The 21143-nt window shown below is 44.2% G+C and overlaps 1 protein-coding gene across 1 annotated transcript in view; it reads right to left on the bottom strand.

Moving 5' to 3' along the window:
* Positions 1-21143, bottom strand: part of SORCS3 (sortilin related VPS10 domain containing receptor 3) — a 320923-nt gene that overhangs the window by 168828 nt on the left and 130952 nt on the right. Inside the window, exon 3 of the mRNA XM_072869960.1 lies at positions 347-446. Within this exon, the coding sequence (XP_072726061.1) occupies positions 347-446 (100 nt within the window). The remainder of the gene's footprint in view (positions 1-346; positions 447-21143) is intronic.

Here is a 21143-nt window from a genome sequence, read left to right as displayed (position 1 = left end):
AGAAGGCAGGGAGAGGTCTATTAGCCAAAGCCAGTGTAAGCAAGAGTCCCAGAAACATTTGTGTGAGTTCAGCTTCTTTAAAGGTGTAACAGTCAGAAGCAAATAAAAGCAACCCTTTTATTTCTCTAACACATTCATCAGGAGATTAAGCGCTCCATCCCCATCACAAGTGAAATAGGCAAAGTTCTACTGGATTCCATGGAATTGCACTAGTGCAACTTAGACAGCAAATTCAAGCTCTTGTGAATTACCAACATGTTTCACTTTAGGATCATAATTCCTCTCAGAATGAACAGAATGCCGTAATTTTGTTTCTATAGCTACTGGCTTGATAGCTTTCCCTTACCTTCCTCTTGTTAGTAGGACTGACATAAAGGTAGCTCAGCACAGTCTTCAGGCCTACTTTGTCATTTAGCTTTTCATAGGTAGTGCCATAGTCTGTTGACCTGGAGGAAAGAGGAGACAAAAAGAATTTATGTGGTTATTAGAGCTCAGGGGAAGGAAATGTCTGTGTGAACAGATGCTCAAAGTTACAGTTTGAGCATTATTACCCTAAAAACTCAAGCTTTTGTGTTTCATTCAGGGTGGCCAGCAGAAAAGAGAAGAAAACTTGAATCTTTTGGGGCAGGGTCTGTCTCTGCATCAATTGATCCTATGACCTGGGGAGCTGTGGTGCACCCGTGAAGATGGACTTTGGGGGCAGGCTCTGCTCTCATGTGTCAGTGTGGGATTGCAAACGATATCTACGTGAGAGGACTCTGATCTCAGCAGCGCCCTTAGCACAAATTCTCTTTTCAGACAAATCCAACAGAAGAATCCAAATTAAACCCATCAACAACAGTTTTATTTAAGTAGGCTGATTTTTGACTTGGAGATGGGGATCCAAATGTGGCTCAGAATTGTAACAGCTGAACTCATGTCTAGATAAAAATGTGCCTAAACTGGCATCTTGAGTCCTCAGTCACCCCCATCCTACTTTGTGCCAGGCATTTAATTTTTCTGAGTTACAGAGACAGATTCAGGCCCCTGCACTAGCAAATCCCACCCGGAGGAGCAGATGATCTGGGGGTGGTATTACCCATTCGTGACTGGGGAAAAGGGCTGCTTCATCACAGAGGGTTTTCTGTAGCTTCCTCCTCCTCATTTGTGGGCATGTTTGAAACCTCACTTTGCCCTGCTTGTTTCTCTGCTGTTTTCGTACTCTGCTTTTCCTAACAAACAAGGTTTTTCCTACCAGAACAAATCAACAGCTACCTAGTACAGGATCCCACACCCGAAGAGCGATCAGCACCAGCTTGCTTTAGGAGGGGTGTCACAACCTGCATGAAAAGCCCACCTACCTGATCCAAACAGTGGGGAAAGCCTGGCTCCCGACCCTACACAGCTTCTATCATATGGACAGAGGAAGCACAATCCTTATCAGGTGGACAAGGAAAGAACCTCACAAAAAACCTACCTGGACACACCTACGATTTTATTAAGATGAGAAATCACGGCCCCTGCCCTCCTCTCTAATCACGCTTTTTACTAAACAGATCGTTAGAGAACACATAGCAATTCAGTGCCTTTCCCAGTAACTAGCTCCAGTAATTTTCTGATTTTCTAAGTTCAGCAAGCCTCCAGCATCTGCAGCTTTGTGGTTCTGCCTGAGACCCATCCTCTGCTCCTTGTCTGTATGGCAGAGAAATGGCCCAAGTCACCCTTCTGGCACCACAGTGAACAGTGCCGCTGTGCCCAGTGGCCCCAGGCTGCCATTCAAGTGGCTGCAGAAACTGAGCAGTGCCAGAATCTACACCCCGCTCCGCTGGTTTCCTTGCTGCTAGTGGAGTCCAGAATGACATCGAAAAGGCCACGCCACAAAACCAGACAGCTGGTTTCAGGCTTCCAAGTAGTAGGAACCACGAAGTCAAAAGCTTGTTTTATCACTGATGCAGCTCCAACACTGTGCATCTGTGCATCTTTCAAGCACAATTCCTAAATGTTTTGCAAACTGGTTCTTTCCTTAAATGGGTTGAACCAACCTTCCTCCTTTGAACACTCAGCAGTTGGGGTGCTTCGAGTCTTAACTTCCTTGTGTTCTGGTTTAGCTCTTTAATACTAAAATAGAGCTAATACTAGCTCTATTTACACTTAATACTCTTTTGTACTAATGCATAGTATTGACACTTGCTGGGCTTCACAGAGATATCCCAAAGGATATTACAATAATGTAATTCCTATGTAAATACTGTATTTCCATAGCACTTTCCCATCCAAAGAATCTGAAGCTCTTGTCTTGCTACGTATCAATACCACACAAAAAACCTAGCAGCTTTCCCCCTCCAGCCAAGCTTGAAAGTGAAGCAGCTCAATTAATAAAACTGAATAATCCAGGCCAATTAATTCCACTACACAAGGCCTCCTATACATGCAAATTCAACAGGTCAGGAATCCTCAAGTAACACTAAGCTCTAAGCAGAGGGTAACACACAGAGGGCAAGCACTGAGGTACTTCATTGATCTCACACTTCCAACAGCAATGAAGCTCCGAACAAGCCACATTCGGGACTACACATGTACCAGCCACCAGCCAGGGAAAGAGATCACTGGTTTCAATCAGCATTCAAAGAGAATACAAATAACAGTTTAATATTCTGACAGAGCTACTTTGGTTTTGTTCTCTGCGTCATTTTCAGATCTCCCAAAATGCCTTGCACTTCTAAAGATGCAGGCTGGATGCCCTAATGACTCTTTCTCATTAAACCATTATCACTCGTTGCATTTGCCCTTTCAAAGACTAGCTAGAAAGGAAGTAGGATCACTATTTCGTTAGCTTCTCTAAGGCTTGCTTTATTATCATGACAGTCACCACTGGCTTCACAGAAACGTCTCAAAGGATATCACAATAATGTACTGTATTTCCATAGCACTTTCCCATCCAAAGAATCTGAAGCTTTTGTCTCGTGTTAATCCATTCAAACTAACAAAGTCCCAAAGGCCATACTGGGAAATATTATCTCTATTCTAGAGATGAAGAAACTGAAAGCTTGCATAGGTAATGGTTCATTTTTTCAAAAGCAGACATCTACAATTAGCCGTTTCAGCTTCTATAATCATCTAGTGTATGGCTCAATACTCAAACCTGCTAAACTCCTACCACCAAACTGCCTAATTTGAAAACAAGTATTTACAAAAAAAAAAAAAAATGTTGGCTGCCTAATTTTAGCAACCCAAGCCTGAACATTTGAAGAGACCCACAGGTGGAACAGAACAGTTCTGGCTCAACTTTTAATCTTAACTTGAACCCTTCTCCTTTACTAATTACTTATCTTTGCAGTCAAAGACTTCTAACTGCAAATTAACTAGCCCACATGTCCTTACAGTTGCTTGACACGACAAGGAGACTGGATACCATGTTTTCTCCCATGCCTTTGGTCAGAATAGGATCCACTTCAAAGCACATTATTAAAGGAGTGGAGGGGAAGAAAGGTCTGTAGTTATACCAGAATGACAAAAGACTCAGTGATACAAAAGACCCTTTCCATGAGTGACACCCCAAATGCTTGCTTTGACTTTGGTTGGGCCTTTTATGGCCAACTGATCCTGCCTAGCTGGTTCTCCTCTGGGTTGCTCCATTGAAGCCATCACTAGAGTCTCACCGTCTTGGAAGGCTGTTATTGCCTTCAGCCTCAGGTTGATATCTGCAGATTGCTTCTAACCATACACAACACATACATGTGTATACATAAATGTATTATTAACAATGCTTTCATAAAACAAATTTTTGCATCTCATTACACTGCTGGTAGCACAGAAACTGTTACAACTGTCCTTATACATTGATCTTACAGCATTTCATTGTCCCCTCTATCCTGCTTTACATCCTGCAAACCAAGCTGCTCGCAATACCCCAACAAAGGCTGCCCAGTGAAAAGCAATAAAACTCAAGGGGTAGTCCAGGCTTGAATGGACATTTGTCTACTCCAATTCAGCTTTTTGGTGTTTATAACTAGTGGTTCCTACCAGCCATGAGGAAGAATCTCTGCTAGCCTTGGTTAACATGAAGAAACACTTAATCCCGTACAATACAAGTGTCATTCATATAGCCAAATAAATGTGGGCTTTCCCTGAACACAGTATGGCACCGAATTCTACATATTCCCTTTGGAAAAGCAAGGTTTATAATGTAATTAATTTATTGGGAGACTGTAAATTCTCTCGTAATCGTATTCTATTATAAACAGTTGGGAAACAAAATCACCTGCTTGATTCCATTGCCCTCCCCTGACGGGCCATGACGTGTTTTAACCATTGCTGCAAGTGCTGTCCCACAATCTGGCAGAGCAGGGCTCAAGGGCAGAGAAGCTTCCCACACTGTGTGCTCAAAGGCAGAAAAGCACACCCAGGCAGAGGAGCTTCTCCCTACCAAACCTGGTCATCACTCAGGGCACCAAGAGCTAACAAAATCCATCTTCTTCCTGTAGGTCTGAGCCTGAGCTTCCCTGTGAATCCGACAAACAGGCCTGAGCCAGCAGACTTTAATATTGTGATAAGATTTGCTCGTCCCAGGGATATGAAGTAGAGGTGTGGAGAGGCAGAGAGAATGCCATCTGAATAGCTTTTAGAGAAGTCCTACTCTCAGATGGTTTCTATCTCAGGCCTCTGTCGGGCAGAGAAAGGAGGTTTTGTTTGTTTTCAGTCTCAGCTCCTCAGCTATGGAGATAGGCTATAAAATATGTATCAGTCTCGCAGAAGCATAAGAGCTGCAAATGCCAGCACTGGATGGCTGGGAGGGACAAGTCAACCTCCTGGAGTGTACATGTGCCACCAGCTCTCCCGTTACGGGGGTTTCTCCTCTGTGCCTGTGACTCTCCCTGACTGTGTGTGGAGAAGGAGCAGGTATGGTTCTGATTTTAGATTCTCAGCCTTTTTCCTAAGATACTAAAGCTTATAAATTCATCTCCAGATCAGAGTCCTGCTACACACACACCCGCAGCCACACGCTGAGAACTGCGTGGGGGGCACAGCTCTGCTTAAATGAGCAGGAGAATATCCCGACTCTCTGTGCACTTCAGAGAGCAACAGGAACACACACAGCCCAGATTAACATTTGCTTCTCTTCTCATGTGCCTGCAAACTGTCTGCCTGCAGTGTGCCTGTCTCTCCATACCCCCCAAACAACTTCTTGTTTTTACCCGTTGGCCAATTTTCTCCCAGTTTGACAGAGAAACAAAAACCCGAGAGGAACAAAGTTTCTACAAGTTTCATGAAAACCAGCAGCCAGCAAAAGGAGAGCAAACTTATTAGCACTCAGAGAAAAGCTGCAGCATGAAACCTAATCCCATGAGACATGAGAGCAGGCACATCTCTCTGAACCATCCAGATGCAAGGTTCAAACACAGCTCACATATTAATACACTACAAAGAACCCAACTGCGCAACACAAGAAGTCAGGCTGCCAAACTTCCATTGCTTGTGAAACAATTTGTTTCTGTCTCTCCCTTCCCCTACGTGCCCCCCAAATTACCCTCCCTGAGATAAAGGCCTTTCTGAAGCTATGACACACTGAGAAGAGACCCCTCCTGAGTCAGAGCCCAGCTTGACCACCCCCTGCGGTAGCCCCAGCTGTAAACCCCTTTGGACAGCTACCCTAGCGACCATAAGTGGTTCAGGACTCATGCAAAAGCTGGCTCAGCACTAACCCCACCACACTGCTTTGCACCAAATGGCTAAATGGGTTCTTACTGGAGCGCAGAGTCCGAAATCAGGAACCAGGCCGACTGCACAATAACTACCGCACCACGTGGGAAGCTGGTCCCACTAACTTACAGGCAGGGCAGAGGGCTGCGCCTCTTCGAAAGGATATCAGCCATTTAGCATGCTCTGGCCCTGCCTCTCTGAACTCTTTGAGATTATTCCTTTTCTTCCTTATTGAACATTTTCACAGAATCACAGAATCGTATAGGTTGGAAAAGACCTTTAAGATCAAGTCCAACCATTAACCTAACGCTACCAGGACCACCACTATACAATGTCCCTAAGCACCTCATCCAAACGTCTTTTAAATACTTCCAGGGATGGTGACTCAACCACTTCCCTGGGCAGCCTGTTCCAATGATTGACCACCCTTTCAGTGAAGTAACATTTCCTAATATCCAGTCTAAACCTCCCCTGGCGCAACTTGAGGCCATTTCCTCTCGTCCTATCACTTGTTACCTGGGAGAAGAGACCGACCCCCACCTCGCTACAACCTCCTTTCAGGTAGCTGTAGAGAGCAATAAGGTCTCCCCTCAGCCTCCTTTTCTCCAGGCTAAACAACCCCAGTTCCCTCAGCCCCTCCTCATCAGACTTGTACTCTAGACCCTTCACCAGCTTCGTTGTCCTTCTCTGGACATGCTCCAGCACCTCAATGTCTCTCTTGTAGTGGGGGGCCCAAAACTGAACACAGTATTCGAGGTGCAGCCTCACCAGTGCTGAGTACAGGGGCACGATCACTAAACTAAGCATTTTACACTAGTTCATGGCTGTTGGTGACTATGGCTGTTGGTGGCTGAACATCTTCCACTCCCAAAGCATTTTTCATGTTTAGATACAAAAGAGAGAAGCAACCTTTCCTCTATTAGGGCTGCTTAGGAGCCCAGACAAAGCCAGAGTCTGCCTTAGGCAGCCAAATGCCTAGGACAGAAACACAGAGTTGGCCCTGCAGCTAATCCAGCCCCAGCTGGAGCTCAGGAAAAGCGGGGTGACTGCTGCCACTGCCAAGGCAGGGAATGGGTGCAAGTCTAGCAATGCTCCCCCAGAAGCAGCAGATGTGGTGCCACCCGTTGCTGCTAGCCCAGCTCCCCGGGCTCTCCTCTGCCCCTCCAGGACTATATCATTCCCAACCTCAAGGCAACCAGGGGAGCCCAGGTCCAGCTCCCAGCCTGCAACAGTGGACCCTAATTTCACTTACAATGAGGCAGTTCCCAGAAAGATCCACTCTTACCAGTGCAAGCCTGTCTAGCTGACCTGGTCACACACAAGGATACTTTTTTCTGACAACAACGACAACAACAAAAAGAAAACACAAACAAAAAGCCCAAACAAACAAAAACCCAACAGCCATGTTGGGCTGTGCCTACTTACTAACCAAGGAAATCCAAGTATCTGTACTCTGTGAATCTTTCACCTAGAAGAGCACAACATTTGCTCTACTGAGAGCTTGCTTTTAGCCAACCATGATTTTAGAGTGACTGTAATAAATATAAAGTCAGAATATTTTACAACTATAAACAGAACCGACTGCCTCCCTTTGTCCCCATCCCACTAAAGAAAACTAAGGACAACAATGAAAGTCTGGGGAAGTGAACAGAAACTGAGAAAGCATATGGTACTGCTTCCTGGTGTATCTTCCTAGCCTACAGCAATATCACGGACTTCCTAAATTGAACATGATGCCTTTATGTGCAAGAGCCCTCAGTGGGCTTTTAGTTCCATAAATCTGTCTAACCCCACAGGGAAACTTGGCAACTTCATTATCACATGTTAATAAACACCACAACTATGTGCTGTATGAAGAGAAGCTCCCTTTCATTTTAACTCAATAATATATTTCAGAGCCCGTTGCTACCACTTAACAAGAATGAAACCATGGAGCCCCATGCTGCCATTTGTGATTTCATTGATTGTTGTCATATTCTCCACAGATTTTTTTTTTCCAGTCTGAAGACTCCTTGTTTATTTAGCCACTCCTGGTACGACTTATTAATATCTCTGGTCATCCTATGACTACTCTTTCTAGTCCAATTACATCTTTTGTCATGGATGCTTCAGAGACCAAACTTTAACAGGAAGATTTTTCTTAAAAAAAAAACTATCCAAGTATATCAGCAAACCCCCAGAGTATTTAAAAAGACCTAAATAAAAACCACTTTCTGCCATCCTGTACAGTGTTTTACATCCTCAGTACTTCTGGAACTGTAATCCATGAGTTCTAGGGGACTTTCGGTTCCACAAAGTTTAAAAAGTACCTAAAATGAGAGATTCCCCTGGGGAGAAAGAAGTTCAAGCAGATCATAGTTTTGGTAATTTCTCTTGGAAAATTATTTTTTTTCCTTTTATTTTGCATGTCATCTACACAGCAGAATACCCACCCCACTTTCTGTTATAATACCAGCACCCTTCCTCCATCCCCTTTCTTTTTTGATTAATGAGAATTCCCATCACCAAACTTCTGAAAGACTTGAAGATGACCTTTGTTGATAAATTTTAATTTATAATGTACAATGGAGACTGGCAAGGCAAAATGAGCTGCCATGATGCATTAGTCATTGTGATTCACAGTTCAAAATGAAGGAGATAGAAGTTAACTAGGAACAGTGGCTTCTTCTTTTTTTCTTGCAGATTCTTCTCTTCTTTTTTATTTCTGACAGGAGAGGTATCCTCTCTTGTTTAGTCAATATGAGCCTTTGGGATGACTCCGGATGTCTCAGAGGTCAGACAAAAGGATACAGAATATTCCACCTCTGTATTTATGGGCAATAAAGCACAGGAGATGTGAATATCAGTTACCTTTCTAGTGGCTGATTGCTCATCAGTGTTTCATTAGATCACCATCCCACAACGCAGGGGGACCGTTTACACCAGTCCTGCCTTAGTGGAGATGACTACTCAGATGGGCATGAACAGTCTCTGGAGATGTAGCTTTTATGTATTTAGCCTACAGGGACAGTGGGGACTAACTTGAAAGCCATATGTTTGCATCATTCTTGTTCTACTTGTCCTGTAGGGACACAGTGGTGCTTTGGATATCTCCAGCAATCACTGGCTATCCAGAACAATATGCCATTGCGTGTCTAAATAGCATTCACCATCAGCAGGCTGCAGGTGTAGTGGTTACTAAGCATCACTTTATATTCTGCTGCAGAATAGCCCACAATAAGGAGACACAAAAGCAACAAAGATTGGTGCCTCCTACTGCAATACTAAAATAACTCTACTTCCCCAGCTATAAGTATGACTCCATCTTCTCTATACCATGGCCATTTATCTCATCTTAAATGCAGCTACCTACAAACTAGGTATTTAACTCTAGCTCCCAAGCCTGTTCACATTTCCTCTCTAACTATAGACAGAGAACGTTAACTTCAGAGAATGACTCATTCATCCTAAAATAGGTGAGGATGTATTGCTCTCTTAAGGTGCTGTCCTGGTTTCGGCTGGGATAGAGTTAGTTTTCTTCCTAGTAGCTGGTATAGTGCTGTGTTTTGGATTTAGTATGAAAATAATGTTGATAACACACTGATGTTTTAGTTGTTGCTAAGTAATGTTTACACCGGTCAAGGACTTTTCAGCTTCCCCTGCTCTGCCAGGTGCACAAGAAGCTGGGAGGGACCATAGCCAGGACAGCTGACCCACACTGGCCAAAGGGCTATACCATATGATGTCATGCTCAGTATAGAAACTGGGGGGAGTTGGCTGGGAGGCAGCAATCGCTGCTCAGGGACAGGCTGGGCGTCGGTCAGCAGGTGGTGAGCAGTTGCATCACTTGATTTTTCTTGGGTTTTGTTCCTCTCTCTCTCCCATTGTTTCCCTTTTCTTTACAATTTATTATTTTTATTTTATTTTATTTCAATCATTAAATTGTTCTTATCTCAACCCACAAGTTTTCTTACTTTTGCTCTTCCGATTCTCCCCCCATCCCACCAGGGTGCGGAGGGTGAGCAAGCGTCTCTGTGGTGCTAAGTTGCCAACTGGGGCTAAACCATGACAGGTGTCTTCCTCCCTCCAATGTAAAGGGAGACCAGAGCAACCAACACACACTCAACTGTTAGATGGCTAGAACAAGGTGAGGTGTATCTCACACTAAATGGATTAGCAAAGTTCATGTGCTGAGCTGGAAGGACCTCAGTCATCCTGCCTGAGATGAAAAGTTCATCATTTCTTGTAATGTACCAGTGATCTATGTTTTAAATGTTGTTATTCTGTGGGGATATGTATGAGAAGTGCTGCTAGAAGGAGGTGCCAAACGACATCAGGACTCCACTGTGCCATACACACTCTATAGCATTACAAAGTGAAGAGAGCAGAGACAAGCAGAGAAATGTGATGTGGATTTCACAATGGTTGCTGGCAGAATCAAGAATACAAAGAAAGACCTGAAGAAATGTGAAATGGCTTCTCCTCAAAAGCTGGGATAAGCACTTCCCTTCATTGCGTACTTGCCCCATTACACCATTGATGACCTGCTGGCAATCCTTCTCGTGGCCAGGCAAAGTCAATGCCCACTGGTAGAAATTGTGCACAGAAGCACAAACATGAAAGCTGTACAGGCATCATGTAATATCCACATCGGCAGCGTCAGCAAGGACATCAGAATCTGAATCATCATCTTACTGCTTCTGACCTGAGACTAGAACACCACATCCCTGCAGACACCACCCAAGACACAGTTCAGTTGCCAGGGGCAATCTGGAGCTAAGACAGTCTGGCTTCACAAAGGCCTCTCCTTTTTCTGTTCTGGTCATTTCACTACTGTGAAATCTATGTAAAAGCATTACTTTTGTATAGCTCTGAAGAACTACACCTCATCATTACTCACTTCCCATTTGTACTGTCTAAAAGATCTGACATATTTATCGTGTTCTTGATTCTGATGTATTCTAATTTTCCAAAGAGGTGTTTTATGCATCCCTGATAAGGCAGCATACTGATTTGATTCCAAGCACTTGACTGACTCAGCAAAGATGGCCTTATCAAGACATTCAAGAAATTTGGTCTAGAGGACGCTTTAATCGCCTCAAAGATAAAAGGCAGCTTTGATGACAAAGCCTCATTAATTAATCAGATATTAATTAGATTATTAATTAGAAACAAGGCCCTTCCCAGGCCCTTTTCTACTTTTATTACTATAGCTAAAAATGCTTCTGTAATGATTCTCTTTAGTAGCTAATCATTTTAATCTGCATTATTTTGTAGCAAAAGGAAGGTGCTTTGAATGTAGGGTTTTCTGAAGGAATTGTAGGGGTTCAGTTTAACATCCATGCTATTAGGTGCATTTAAACTGGAACCCCGCTTAAATGTGTATTGAACAAAATGTCGAGGGGAGACTATGGAACTGCCCCATCACTAAACTCTGTATTTCTGTGCTAGATGTGGATGACAAAGAAGTCCTTCCAACCACTCAGAGAGTAAGTACACACTGGGGAAATACAAACTACCCTGACAGTAGGTCACCTCACCCTTCTAAGAGAGGGGGACAGGTGACTCAAATCTCAGTTCCCCAGCTGGGGATACTAACATCAGTGTCCACCCATGCCCCCTGGGATGGTGGCTGTGGCCAGGGTTTACCAGAAACTTGCCTTTGACACTGTCTGCCTGTTTTGGGATCAGTGGTAGACAGTACTGTCAGGACATTAGATGAGTCAACTCTAATGTAACACTAGGCATGCTAACTTTTTCAAAGTATCAGCAAATCTTTGCAAAACTGATGTAGTTAAAAAAGGGGGCAGTGATGGAGGTAGTTTAGTCCAGTTCCTTAGACACAGATATAAAAAATTGCAGACAATTCCCAAACCAACTTTTACAGTCAGCCTGCAACATGTTCCATTCCCTACCTCAGCTGATCCCTCTCCCACAAGCCTTATGTCTACCTGCAACTCCCCTACCTGTGGCCCACAAAGGTTACTGCCCCCAGCAGCACACCCAACAACGTGAACATAAATACCACAGAAATCCTGCCTGACCCCAGGCAAGGCTACTCAGCACTGTAGTTTCCCATTTAGTTAACTTAGCTTCCTGGGAAAAGATTGGCTCTTACCGTTCCCAAAAAAAAAAAAAAATCTCATGAGATGCAGCCACCTGAGACAGCTGAGGACTGGCAATGCAAGAAGTCCCTTCTAGACTTAGGAACGCATCATCACCTCCAGTCACAACATGACTGAGAGCCTCTACATGCTAGTTTTCTACAACTAATAAGACAGCACCAGATCCTCAATTAGTTTAAGTCAATGTGATCCTTTATATTCAAGTGAATGAATAATATGGGCAGATCTACACAAATTTACACAATAAGGGTCAGGACCCACTATACCTATGTATATCTATAAACATACAGACTAATAGCAACATTAACAAGAGGATGGTAGCATTTTGCATTTGTGAGAATTCTGCATTTCTAAGAAACTTCTAAAGTTTCAACCTGCACAGACAAGACAAAGCAATAGTGCAAGTTTGGTTTTCTTAAGAAGCAAAGAGAATCTGGAGTCATAAAAAACACAAATACATCTCAGGCTAATATTGCTCTGAACATGTTTTTTGCAATGACATTTTTCCACCAGAACAGTCTCCAGCACAAGCTCTCTTTCAATACAATAAATAAATAAATAAATAAAATAATACATAAAATCAGCTCCTTCCTGAATCCTTTGAGGCTTATCCATTCCAGTTACCATTGAAATATCCATGACAGGGCCTGCAAACCCTCACAGCCTTCTGAACCATACACTAACATTTTTTAGCATGTCATAACACAGACATCATAATTCACAGGACAGAAGGAGCTCTCAGGCTGGATTACATAGCTGACAATGCCTTTATGTAGGTTGCACCACTTGCTTTGCAGGGTGGCCTGGTTATACAGCTGGGTCCCTGGGCAATAAGCTAAGGTTGTTCTGAACAGTACCAAATGACTCTCTTCCTTTCTCATCCAGACAGTCAGGTTATGCCACTACATCCTCTCCTACTTCCTCAGAGCAGAGAATTTTGGTTGAGAAATATAAGGACAGGGATATAAGTGCAAAAATGGAAGAAATCAGTCATCTGTCACCCAGTTTCTTTGCTTGGGCAACAATCAGATCAGCTGGATTAAGCCTCTAATAATACAGTTAAATCCAGTGCTACACTGCATGTAGATATTTCATACTAGCACTGGTTGAGTGTGAGTCTTATTCATTACCTCAGCATGAGGATTAACAGCCTCGATTCTAGTTAGCATGTCTGCAAAATGCAGACACTGAGGTCTAAGCTTGTGTGTACATAGACTTTCCAAAGAGGTAAGCTTGCTGTTTATTATCAAGGTTAATAAATAGTTGTGGTCCATACGGCATATGCTCAACATAGGGATCCCCCTCTTCCCCACCAACTGCTTGTGAGTTGTGGGCAGCTCAGAAAGCACACAATTGATTGTTCCTGCACTATCATGCCCTAAGACCTCATTGCCTAATATCTTTCAAAGCACAGTTAGTTCAAGCTTAATTTTACCCTAGAAAAGCCTCCTTTTCCTGTCATCTTTTGCGCTCGGCACTCAGAAGCTCATCTAACACAAAACACTTTGTCTTGGGAAAATAAACCTGTTGGAATTTTTTCAGACAGAAGATCGATAAAGTGGGAACAGCTTGAAAAGTCAATCAGCTTCAGCAAGTCCCCCAGGAGATGGCTGGGTGATTGTCATTTTAATGAAGGAATAGTAAATGGAGCTCAAGGAAATGTGCATCCCCTTCAGACTCATGAGGGAGGATATCTTAGGCTGAGAAGGGAAAGAAAAGCACTGGAAGTGACCAGTCATCTCTCTAGCTTGATAGGCTGTCTCAAGAAGTAGTCAGAAACAAACTTAAACTTCTTCAAACTCAGAATTAGCTCCAGTGCTATGCTGCAGAATGATATTTCCTCCAGGTATTAGATGAGGAATATTTTTGTTTAGGCCCTGAAATACAAGGATAAATATCCCTTATGCCTTTCCTCCTAAGTAGTGTGCTGAAAATGTGGTTCTTATTCATGTTAAAGTGATGACTTTTACCTAAATGGAGTTTATGAAGAGCTAAGCACCCTGCATATTATCAAGGCAAATGGAAGGGGAAAGTTGTCTGTGATCCAAGATGCTGAAGTCCTTTTTCTAGACACACCATGGATTTTCTTTATGTCTTTGGATTTAATCATAAATTAACTACTTATGAAAAGGATCAAACACAAACACCCAAGATGTAGACTGTGAGGTTCACTGAAGAAAGAATTCTGTTGTACTAAAGGCATTGGAAGGTATCTTGGGAGAACTGCAAGGTTCCTACTTTGCCACAGACTTCCTACGTGGTTGCGATCTTTTTTCCAGTTACACATGATGACATATTTTGCTGTTGTTCCAACCACCTAGGTTGGAGTATGGCACCTCCCACAAAGGTTCACACAGATGCAGACATTTCAAACTGTAAACCGAGATCCACACTTTCTTAGCCATGACAGATGGGTTGGACTAGATTGATTGACTGAACTGGAAGGATTAAGGAAGGCAAGAAACCAGCATGGCTGAGTCGAGACCTTCTCGTCAAACTAAAGGGCAAGAAGGAAATGCACAGCCAGTGGAAGCAGTGACAGGTATCCTGGGAAGAGTATAAGGACACTGCCTGGTTGTGTAGGGATGGGATCAGGAAGGCCAAGGCGCAGCTGGAGCTGAACTTGGCAAGGGATCTAAAGAATAATAAGAAGAGCTTCTACAGATAAGTCAGCCAGAAAAGGAAGGTCAAGGAAAGTGTACCCCTGCGATCAGTAAGACTGGCAAACTAGTAAAAACGGACGAGGAGAAGGCTGAGGTACTCAACAACATTTTTGCCTCAGGCTTCACTGGCAATCACTCTTCTCACACCTCTTGAGTGGACGGACCACAAGATGGGGCCTGGGGGAGCAAAGTCCCTCCCACTGTAAGAGAAGATCAAGTTCATGACCACCTGAGGAACCTGAACATATGTAAGTCTGTGGGACCTAACGAGATGCATCCCAGATTCCTGAGGGAACTGGCTGATGTAGTTGACAAGACACTCTCCATGATATTTGAAAAGTCATGGAAGTCAGGTGAAGTCTCCAGTGACTGGAAAAAGGGAAACACTGCCCCCTCTTTTAAAAGGGGTAGAAAGGAGGACCCTGGGAACTACCAATCTGTCAGCTTCATCTCTGTGCCTGGGAAGGTCATGGAACAGATCCTCCTAGAAGCTACGCTAAGGCACATGGAGGACAGGGAGGTGATTCAAGACAGCCAGCATGGCTTCACCAAGGGCAAGTCCTGCCTGACCAACCCAGTGGCCTTCTATGATGGAGTGACTACATCAGTGGACAAGGGAAGAGCTACGGATGTCATCTATCTGGACTTCTGTAAGGCCTTTCACACAGTCCCCCACAAGGTCCTTCTCTCTAAATTGGAGAGATATGGATTTGATGGGTGGACTGCTTGGTGGATGAGGAATTGGTTGGATGGTCGCATCCAGAGCATAGTGGTCAACGCCTCAATGTCCAGATGGAGATCGGTGACAAGTGGTGTCCCTCAGGGGTGAGTATTGGGACCAGTACTGTTTAATATCTTCATCAATGACATAGACAGTGGGATTGAGTGCACCCTCAGCAAGTTTGCAGATGACACGAAGATGAGTGGTGCGGTTGACGCACCTGAGGGATGGGATGCCATTCAGAGGCACCTGGACAAGCTGGAGAAGTGGGCCTGTGTGAACATCATGAGGTTCAACAAGGCCAAGTGCAGGGTCCTGCACCTGTGTCGGGGCAACCTCCTGTGTCAATACAGGCTGGGGGACGAAGGGATTGAGAGCAACCCTGAGGAGAAGGACTTGGAGGTACTGGTGGATGAAAACCTGGACATGAGCCAACAATGTGCACTCGCAGCCCAGAAAGCCAGAAGTATCTTGGGCTGCATCAAAAGAAGCGTGGCCAGCAGGTTGAGGGAGGTGATTCTGCCCCTCTGCTCTGTTCTGGTGAGACCCCACCTGGAGTACTGTATCCAGCTCTGGAGCCCTCAGCACAGGAAAGACATGCACCTGTTGGAGCAGGTCCAGAGGAGGGCCACAAAAATGATCAGAGCAATGGAACACCTCTCCTATGAGGAAAGGCTGAGAGAGTTGGGGTTGTTCAGCCTGGAGAAGAGAAGGCTCCAGGGAGACTTTACTGCAGCCTTTCAGTACTTAAAGGGGGCTTACAAGAAAGATGGGGGCAAACTTTTTAGCAGGACCTGTTGCAACAGGACAAGGGGTAATGGTTTTAAACTAAAAGAGGGTAGATTTACACCAGATATAAGGAAGAAATTTTTTACAATGAGGGTGGTGAAACACCGGAACAGGTTGCCCAGAGAAGCTGTAGATGCCCCATCCGTGGCAACATTCAAGGTCAGGTTGGACAGGGCTCTGAGCAACCTGACCTAGTTGAAGATGTCCGTGCTCATTGCAGGGGGGTTGGACTAGATGACCTTTAAAGGTCCCTTCCAACCCAAACTATTCCATGATATGGGCCCAAAGAGTTGTGGTGAATTGAGTTAAATCCAGTTGGCAGCTGGTCACAAGTGGTGTTCTCCAGGGCTCAGTTTTGGGCCTAGTTCTCTTTAATATCTTTATCAATGATCTGGACAAAGGGATCGAGTGCACCCTCAGTAAGTTTGCAGATGACACCAAGTTGGGTGGGAGAGTTGATCTGCTTGAGGGTAGGAAGGCTCTGCAGAGGGACCTGGACAGGCTGGATCGATGGGCTGAGGTCAATTGTATGGGGTTCAACAAGGCTAAGTGACAGGTCCTGCACTTGGGCCACAGCAACCCCATGCAACGCTACAGGCTTGGGGAAGAGTGGCTGAAAAGCTGCCCAGCAGAAAAGGACCTGGGCGTGTTGGTCAATAGCTGGCTGAATATGAGCCAGCAGTGTGCCCAGGTGGCCAAGAAGGCATCCCGACTTGTATCAGAAATAGTGTGGCCAGCAGGACTAGGGAAGTGATCGTCCCCCTGTACTCAGCACCGGTGAGGCCACACCTCAAATACTGTCTTCAGTTTTGGGCCCCTCACTACAAGAGAAACATTGAGGTGCTGGAGCGTGTCCAAACAAGGGCAACAAAGCTGGTGAAGGGTCTAGAGCACAAGTCTGATGAGGAGGGGCTGAGGGAACTGGGGTTGTTTAGCCTGGAGAAAAGGAGGCTCAGAAGAGACCTTATCACTCTCTACAATTACCTGAAAGGAGGTTGTAGTGAGGTGGGGGTCGGTCTCTTCTCCCAAGTAACAAGTGATAGGACGAGAGGAAATGGCCTCAAGTTGCGCCAGGGGACATTTAGATTGGATATTAGGAAAAATTTCTTCACGGAAAGGGTGGTCAAGCACTGGAACAGGCTGCCCAGGGAAGTGGTTGAGTCACCATCGCTGAAGGTATTTAAAAGACATGTAGATGTGGTGCTTAGGGACATGGTTTAGTGATGGACTGGGCAGTGCTAGGTTAATGGTTGGACTTGATCTTAAAGGTCGTTTCCAACCTAAACTATTCTATGAGTCTATGATGACTTACTGTGTGAGGTCCTATGCCATGTCAGAGCTCAGAGTCCATCAAAGTAATTGTCTATCTTAGCATTCAAGTCTATGACTCAGTATGTTTTGGGCATTTGGCCATGCTTTCTACCTGAACTTGGGGTCCAGTCCCACTCAGGATATCTGCCTTTTGATGAACCAACTGTTACCTATGTTTCTGACAGCACTGTCCATGAATCCATGCTTCAAAAAAAATTAGAGCAGAACTCATGAAATTGTGCAGTGTCTCTTTAATTGTATTCTAACCCAGCATGGTTTGCTCACAGCCCAAGGACAGTTTTAAAGCAGTGGTACTTAAGTTCTTTCAGTGATATTATTTAGACCACGGGAGAAATGGCTTTTTTTCTTCACTCTAGTCAATCTGATGCTTCAAAAGCCAATGAGAAAATGAGGCATGGTACTACATTCCTGGAGGGCACCATTAAGTCCCCCAGGGATAATGTCAGCATAAAGGGTTGCCCATCTTTTAGCAGGTAGATTGCAATAGCCTGTGATTAATTAGGAAATCGTGGCAGCTCATCATTGGCCATTTCCTTATCCTTTTTAGCTGCCTTACCAGAAGGCACGTGGTTTGTTTTAACATCAGCTTTAACATTCTGGGAATGAATCTTCCTGCAGGCTGAATAGTAATGCTCTGAAAACAAGCCCCCTGCAGTCAACAAGGATCTGATCAACCACTCGGTGCAGGGGCAGTTCTGCAGAATTGTCTGTGCACATCTCTACAGGTTTTACTCTGAGGACAGAGGAGAAAATGAAATATGGATACAAAAGAGGAAGGTTCACACAGTGCCACAATTTCTAGCAAAACCACTTAGTCACGACTGAGACATCAGTGAGCAGTGCATGGACACGCTGAGCATAAGAACATGTAGGGAAAGTGGTGCATCGCTGTAGCTTATTGCAAAGAATAAGGGCAGTGATGAGTGGCCAATGTCTCAGAGCAGATGAACTTTCTTCCTCCACCTCTGTCCCTTCAGAAGGTCCCTGGGAAGGCATCTGGCCCGGAAACATGCTGGATTCACACCACTGCCTTGAGTACGCTGCTTGATTGTTCATATTTTAACATTAGCCCCTCAGCTAGTATATGTCCAAAAGAAACTACTTATCACATGCAAAACTGAAAGCCTCAATACAGTACAGCATGTTCTTCAGAAGATTGCTCCACACAGCCCCATCACCCACTGTTAACTAAGTACCACAGTGGACCTGCATCAATTAGCCATTTGAAAATATAAACAAACAGATGAGAAAATCTCCTGCTACAGGAAAACATCCAAGCTTTAATCAAGCTTCCCCCAACTCATTCCTCTCCCCACCCCCTCCCAGTACCTCTTTAATCCCTCTGGTGTGTGCTTCTATTAATCACAGTACACGCAGTCAAAAATGCCTTTCCCCAGACTCCATTTTAGACACACACATTTATTTGTGCTTGACGCAGGTGTAAGGGAATACTTCCATGTTAATGAGCTACAATCATGGATCAATAAAGTTCATATTGAGACTTAAGTGCTGTGATTATTGAAAGAGGGAACACAGAAAGAGATATTACATCATGTACATATGCATCTATTACACAGCTGCTAAGCTTTAAAACAATGTGTTAGTAATAATCAGAGTACCGTGGTGAAATAGCAGCTGTCTTTTCAAGCCAACAGTAAATGCATGTTGGGAGTGCTATCTGAAGGGGTTATTTCTTTGTCCATACTTTACTACAGAACTAATGCTGAAAATGGAGAAAATAAGTAATGATGAGTTTTTGCTACAACTCATTATTTTGCAAAGACTACACTTTAATAACTCTAGTACACAAAATATTTTCATGAATTAATCTCCCTTCCTCACGGATGCGGGCAAATGATAAACATGGGCTTCTTTAACCCCCACCTTCTCTCTCTATTTTTTTTTTAAATCTCATTCTGCCACCACTTATCAGTGTCCCCACAGCAAAAAAAGGGGGAAAAATATTAAATGCATTGCTGGGAATGGGATCTCATCCTTAATGACACCATCAATAATTGCTGTCACAAGCTAATATCACAGTTGCAACTTTACAAGGAAGATAAAGAGGCAGAGTTTTTCAGATCATAGTTCTAGACAGGCTCTAAATGGGATTTTGCTATATGCTTTTAAATGCTGCTGGGATAGCTCATAGGGCAGTGGAAACTAAAAGCAGGATACATCCAGGCAGGGACTACTAAACCTACGGCTGTTCTATGAAACTCCCAGAAGGGTGTCAAATCCAGAAAGCAGGAGGTAAATCAGCAAACGCTGTCCTTACAGCAAGGCTTACACCTTTGATGCAGTTCCTTGGACACCAAGGATATCCTCAGGCAGCTGCTGCTTCATGCATCAGATGGATTCCAGTAATTCCCCAATCAGCAGTGCCCAGATGCCCTTCAGTCCCTACACCACTGAAGTTACTTGCAGCTAAGACCTTGTCATCACAATCTAGACACCATTAAGATAATTTATACTCCAAGATGCTTTTAAAAAGAGACTGAATGGCTCCTAGTTGAAACCTCTGGCTGGAGAATTGAGATCAACTTCTCTTCAAATATTGGCAGCCTGGGGGCCTTGACACTACCTGCACAGACCTACCCTCACACCAGTAAGCTGCAGATAAGCAACAGTGCTCCCATTTCCCGAGAACGTCTTGTTAATATGCTGAAGGCCAGACACTGACAATCGTTACACATTTGTACGACACCAAACCAAGAACAGGCCAGTTGTTTGAGTGCTTCTCTGCACCCTGCTAGTGTAACCAAGCGTGTACTTCAGACTTGAACAGAGAAGAAAACAGGCTTAGCACAGCCAGCCCCAGCTTCGTCTAGGAGGTAGCGACTCCAGAGCCCAGATGTTTGGGGTCACTATGACTTCTCAGGTGACTGAATTATTAATTCCCCAACAGAATTAGTATATTAATCAATAGAAAACAGTGGAGAGGGGAGAAGCATGCTGGGAAATCACCTTTAATTTTGCACTTTAGAATCTCTGTGTAATTAATATTCCGCATGGCACACTTGCACTTCTTGTTGCAATCCCTGAGAAAACTCCCACCAAGAGCTTTGTAAGATAGTGTTTCATTTCCAGTCTAGGAATGAAGACATTCCTTCTGCTTTCTCTTACTGACTGCCAGCAAACACAGTTCAGACCTTCCCTCCTGAACAGTCTAGCTATGCAGACCCTTTCCCCGATTTGGATGGAAACCTCACCCTGCTTTCATCTACTCTATGCTATCAGCCAGAGACATCATTCAGTAAGAAGAGACCAGAGATGAGTCATGAGTCATATACTGTAATGCTCCAGTATCATAAACACAGTCAGACATAAGAAGTCTCGGAATTTGGCAGGGGGGAAGTGGGGCTGAAATCAGATCTTTCCACAAAGTGCCATGTTTTGACTCATCTTTTAAAAAAGGTTATGTAGATGAAAGAAAAGGGCAGAGTAAGGTGACAGCAAAGTCTAAACTATGGATCCCCTCAGTTCCACACACTGAACCTGAGAGCACAGTTTCACATGTCAAGAGTTTATTATTCTGGAGCTATTTAGACCCCACCACATGGCAGTCTGGTCCAAGTTCATGTCAGGACAGTTAATTCCAAGACTCACAGGCTCTAAGCAAGAGCACCATCTCAGAAACAAGGAGTGATTTGCTGCATGTACATAACTGGGAGATATGACCTGTTCCCAGCTCTGCCCTAGCGCTGATCTACCCTGCAGTCCTTGCACAAGCATTGTGACTTCTGTTCATCAACACCTGATAAACATGGTGAACCATAGAACAAGAAAGACTTTTGCTGTGCTGCAAATAGTGGTCGTCAGGAGACGCTTCTTTGGAGAACAAAGACTCCAAAT

Source organism: Ciconia boyciana, chromosome 8, assembly GCF_034638445.1.
Source record: "Ciconia boyciana chromosome 8, ASM3463844v1, whole genome shotgun sequence".
In the NCBI taxonomy this organism is placed as follows: Eukaryota; Metazoa; Chordata; class Aves; order Ciconiiformes; family Ciconiidae; genus Ciconia; species Ciconia boyciana.
This window is presented reverse-complemented; position numbering and strand designations above follow the sequence as displayed.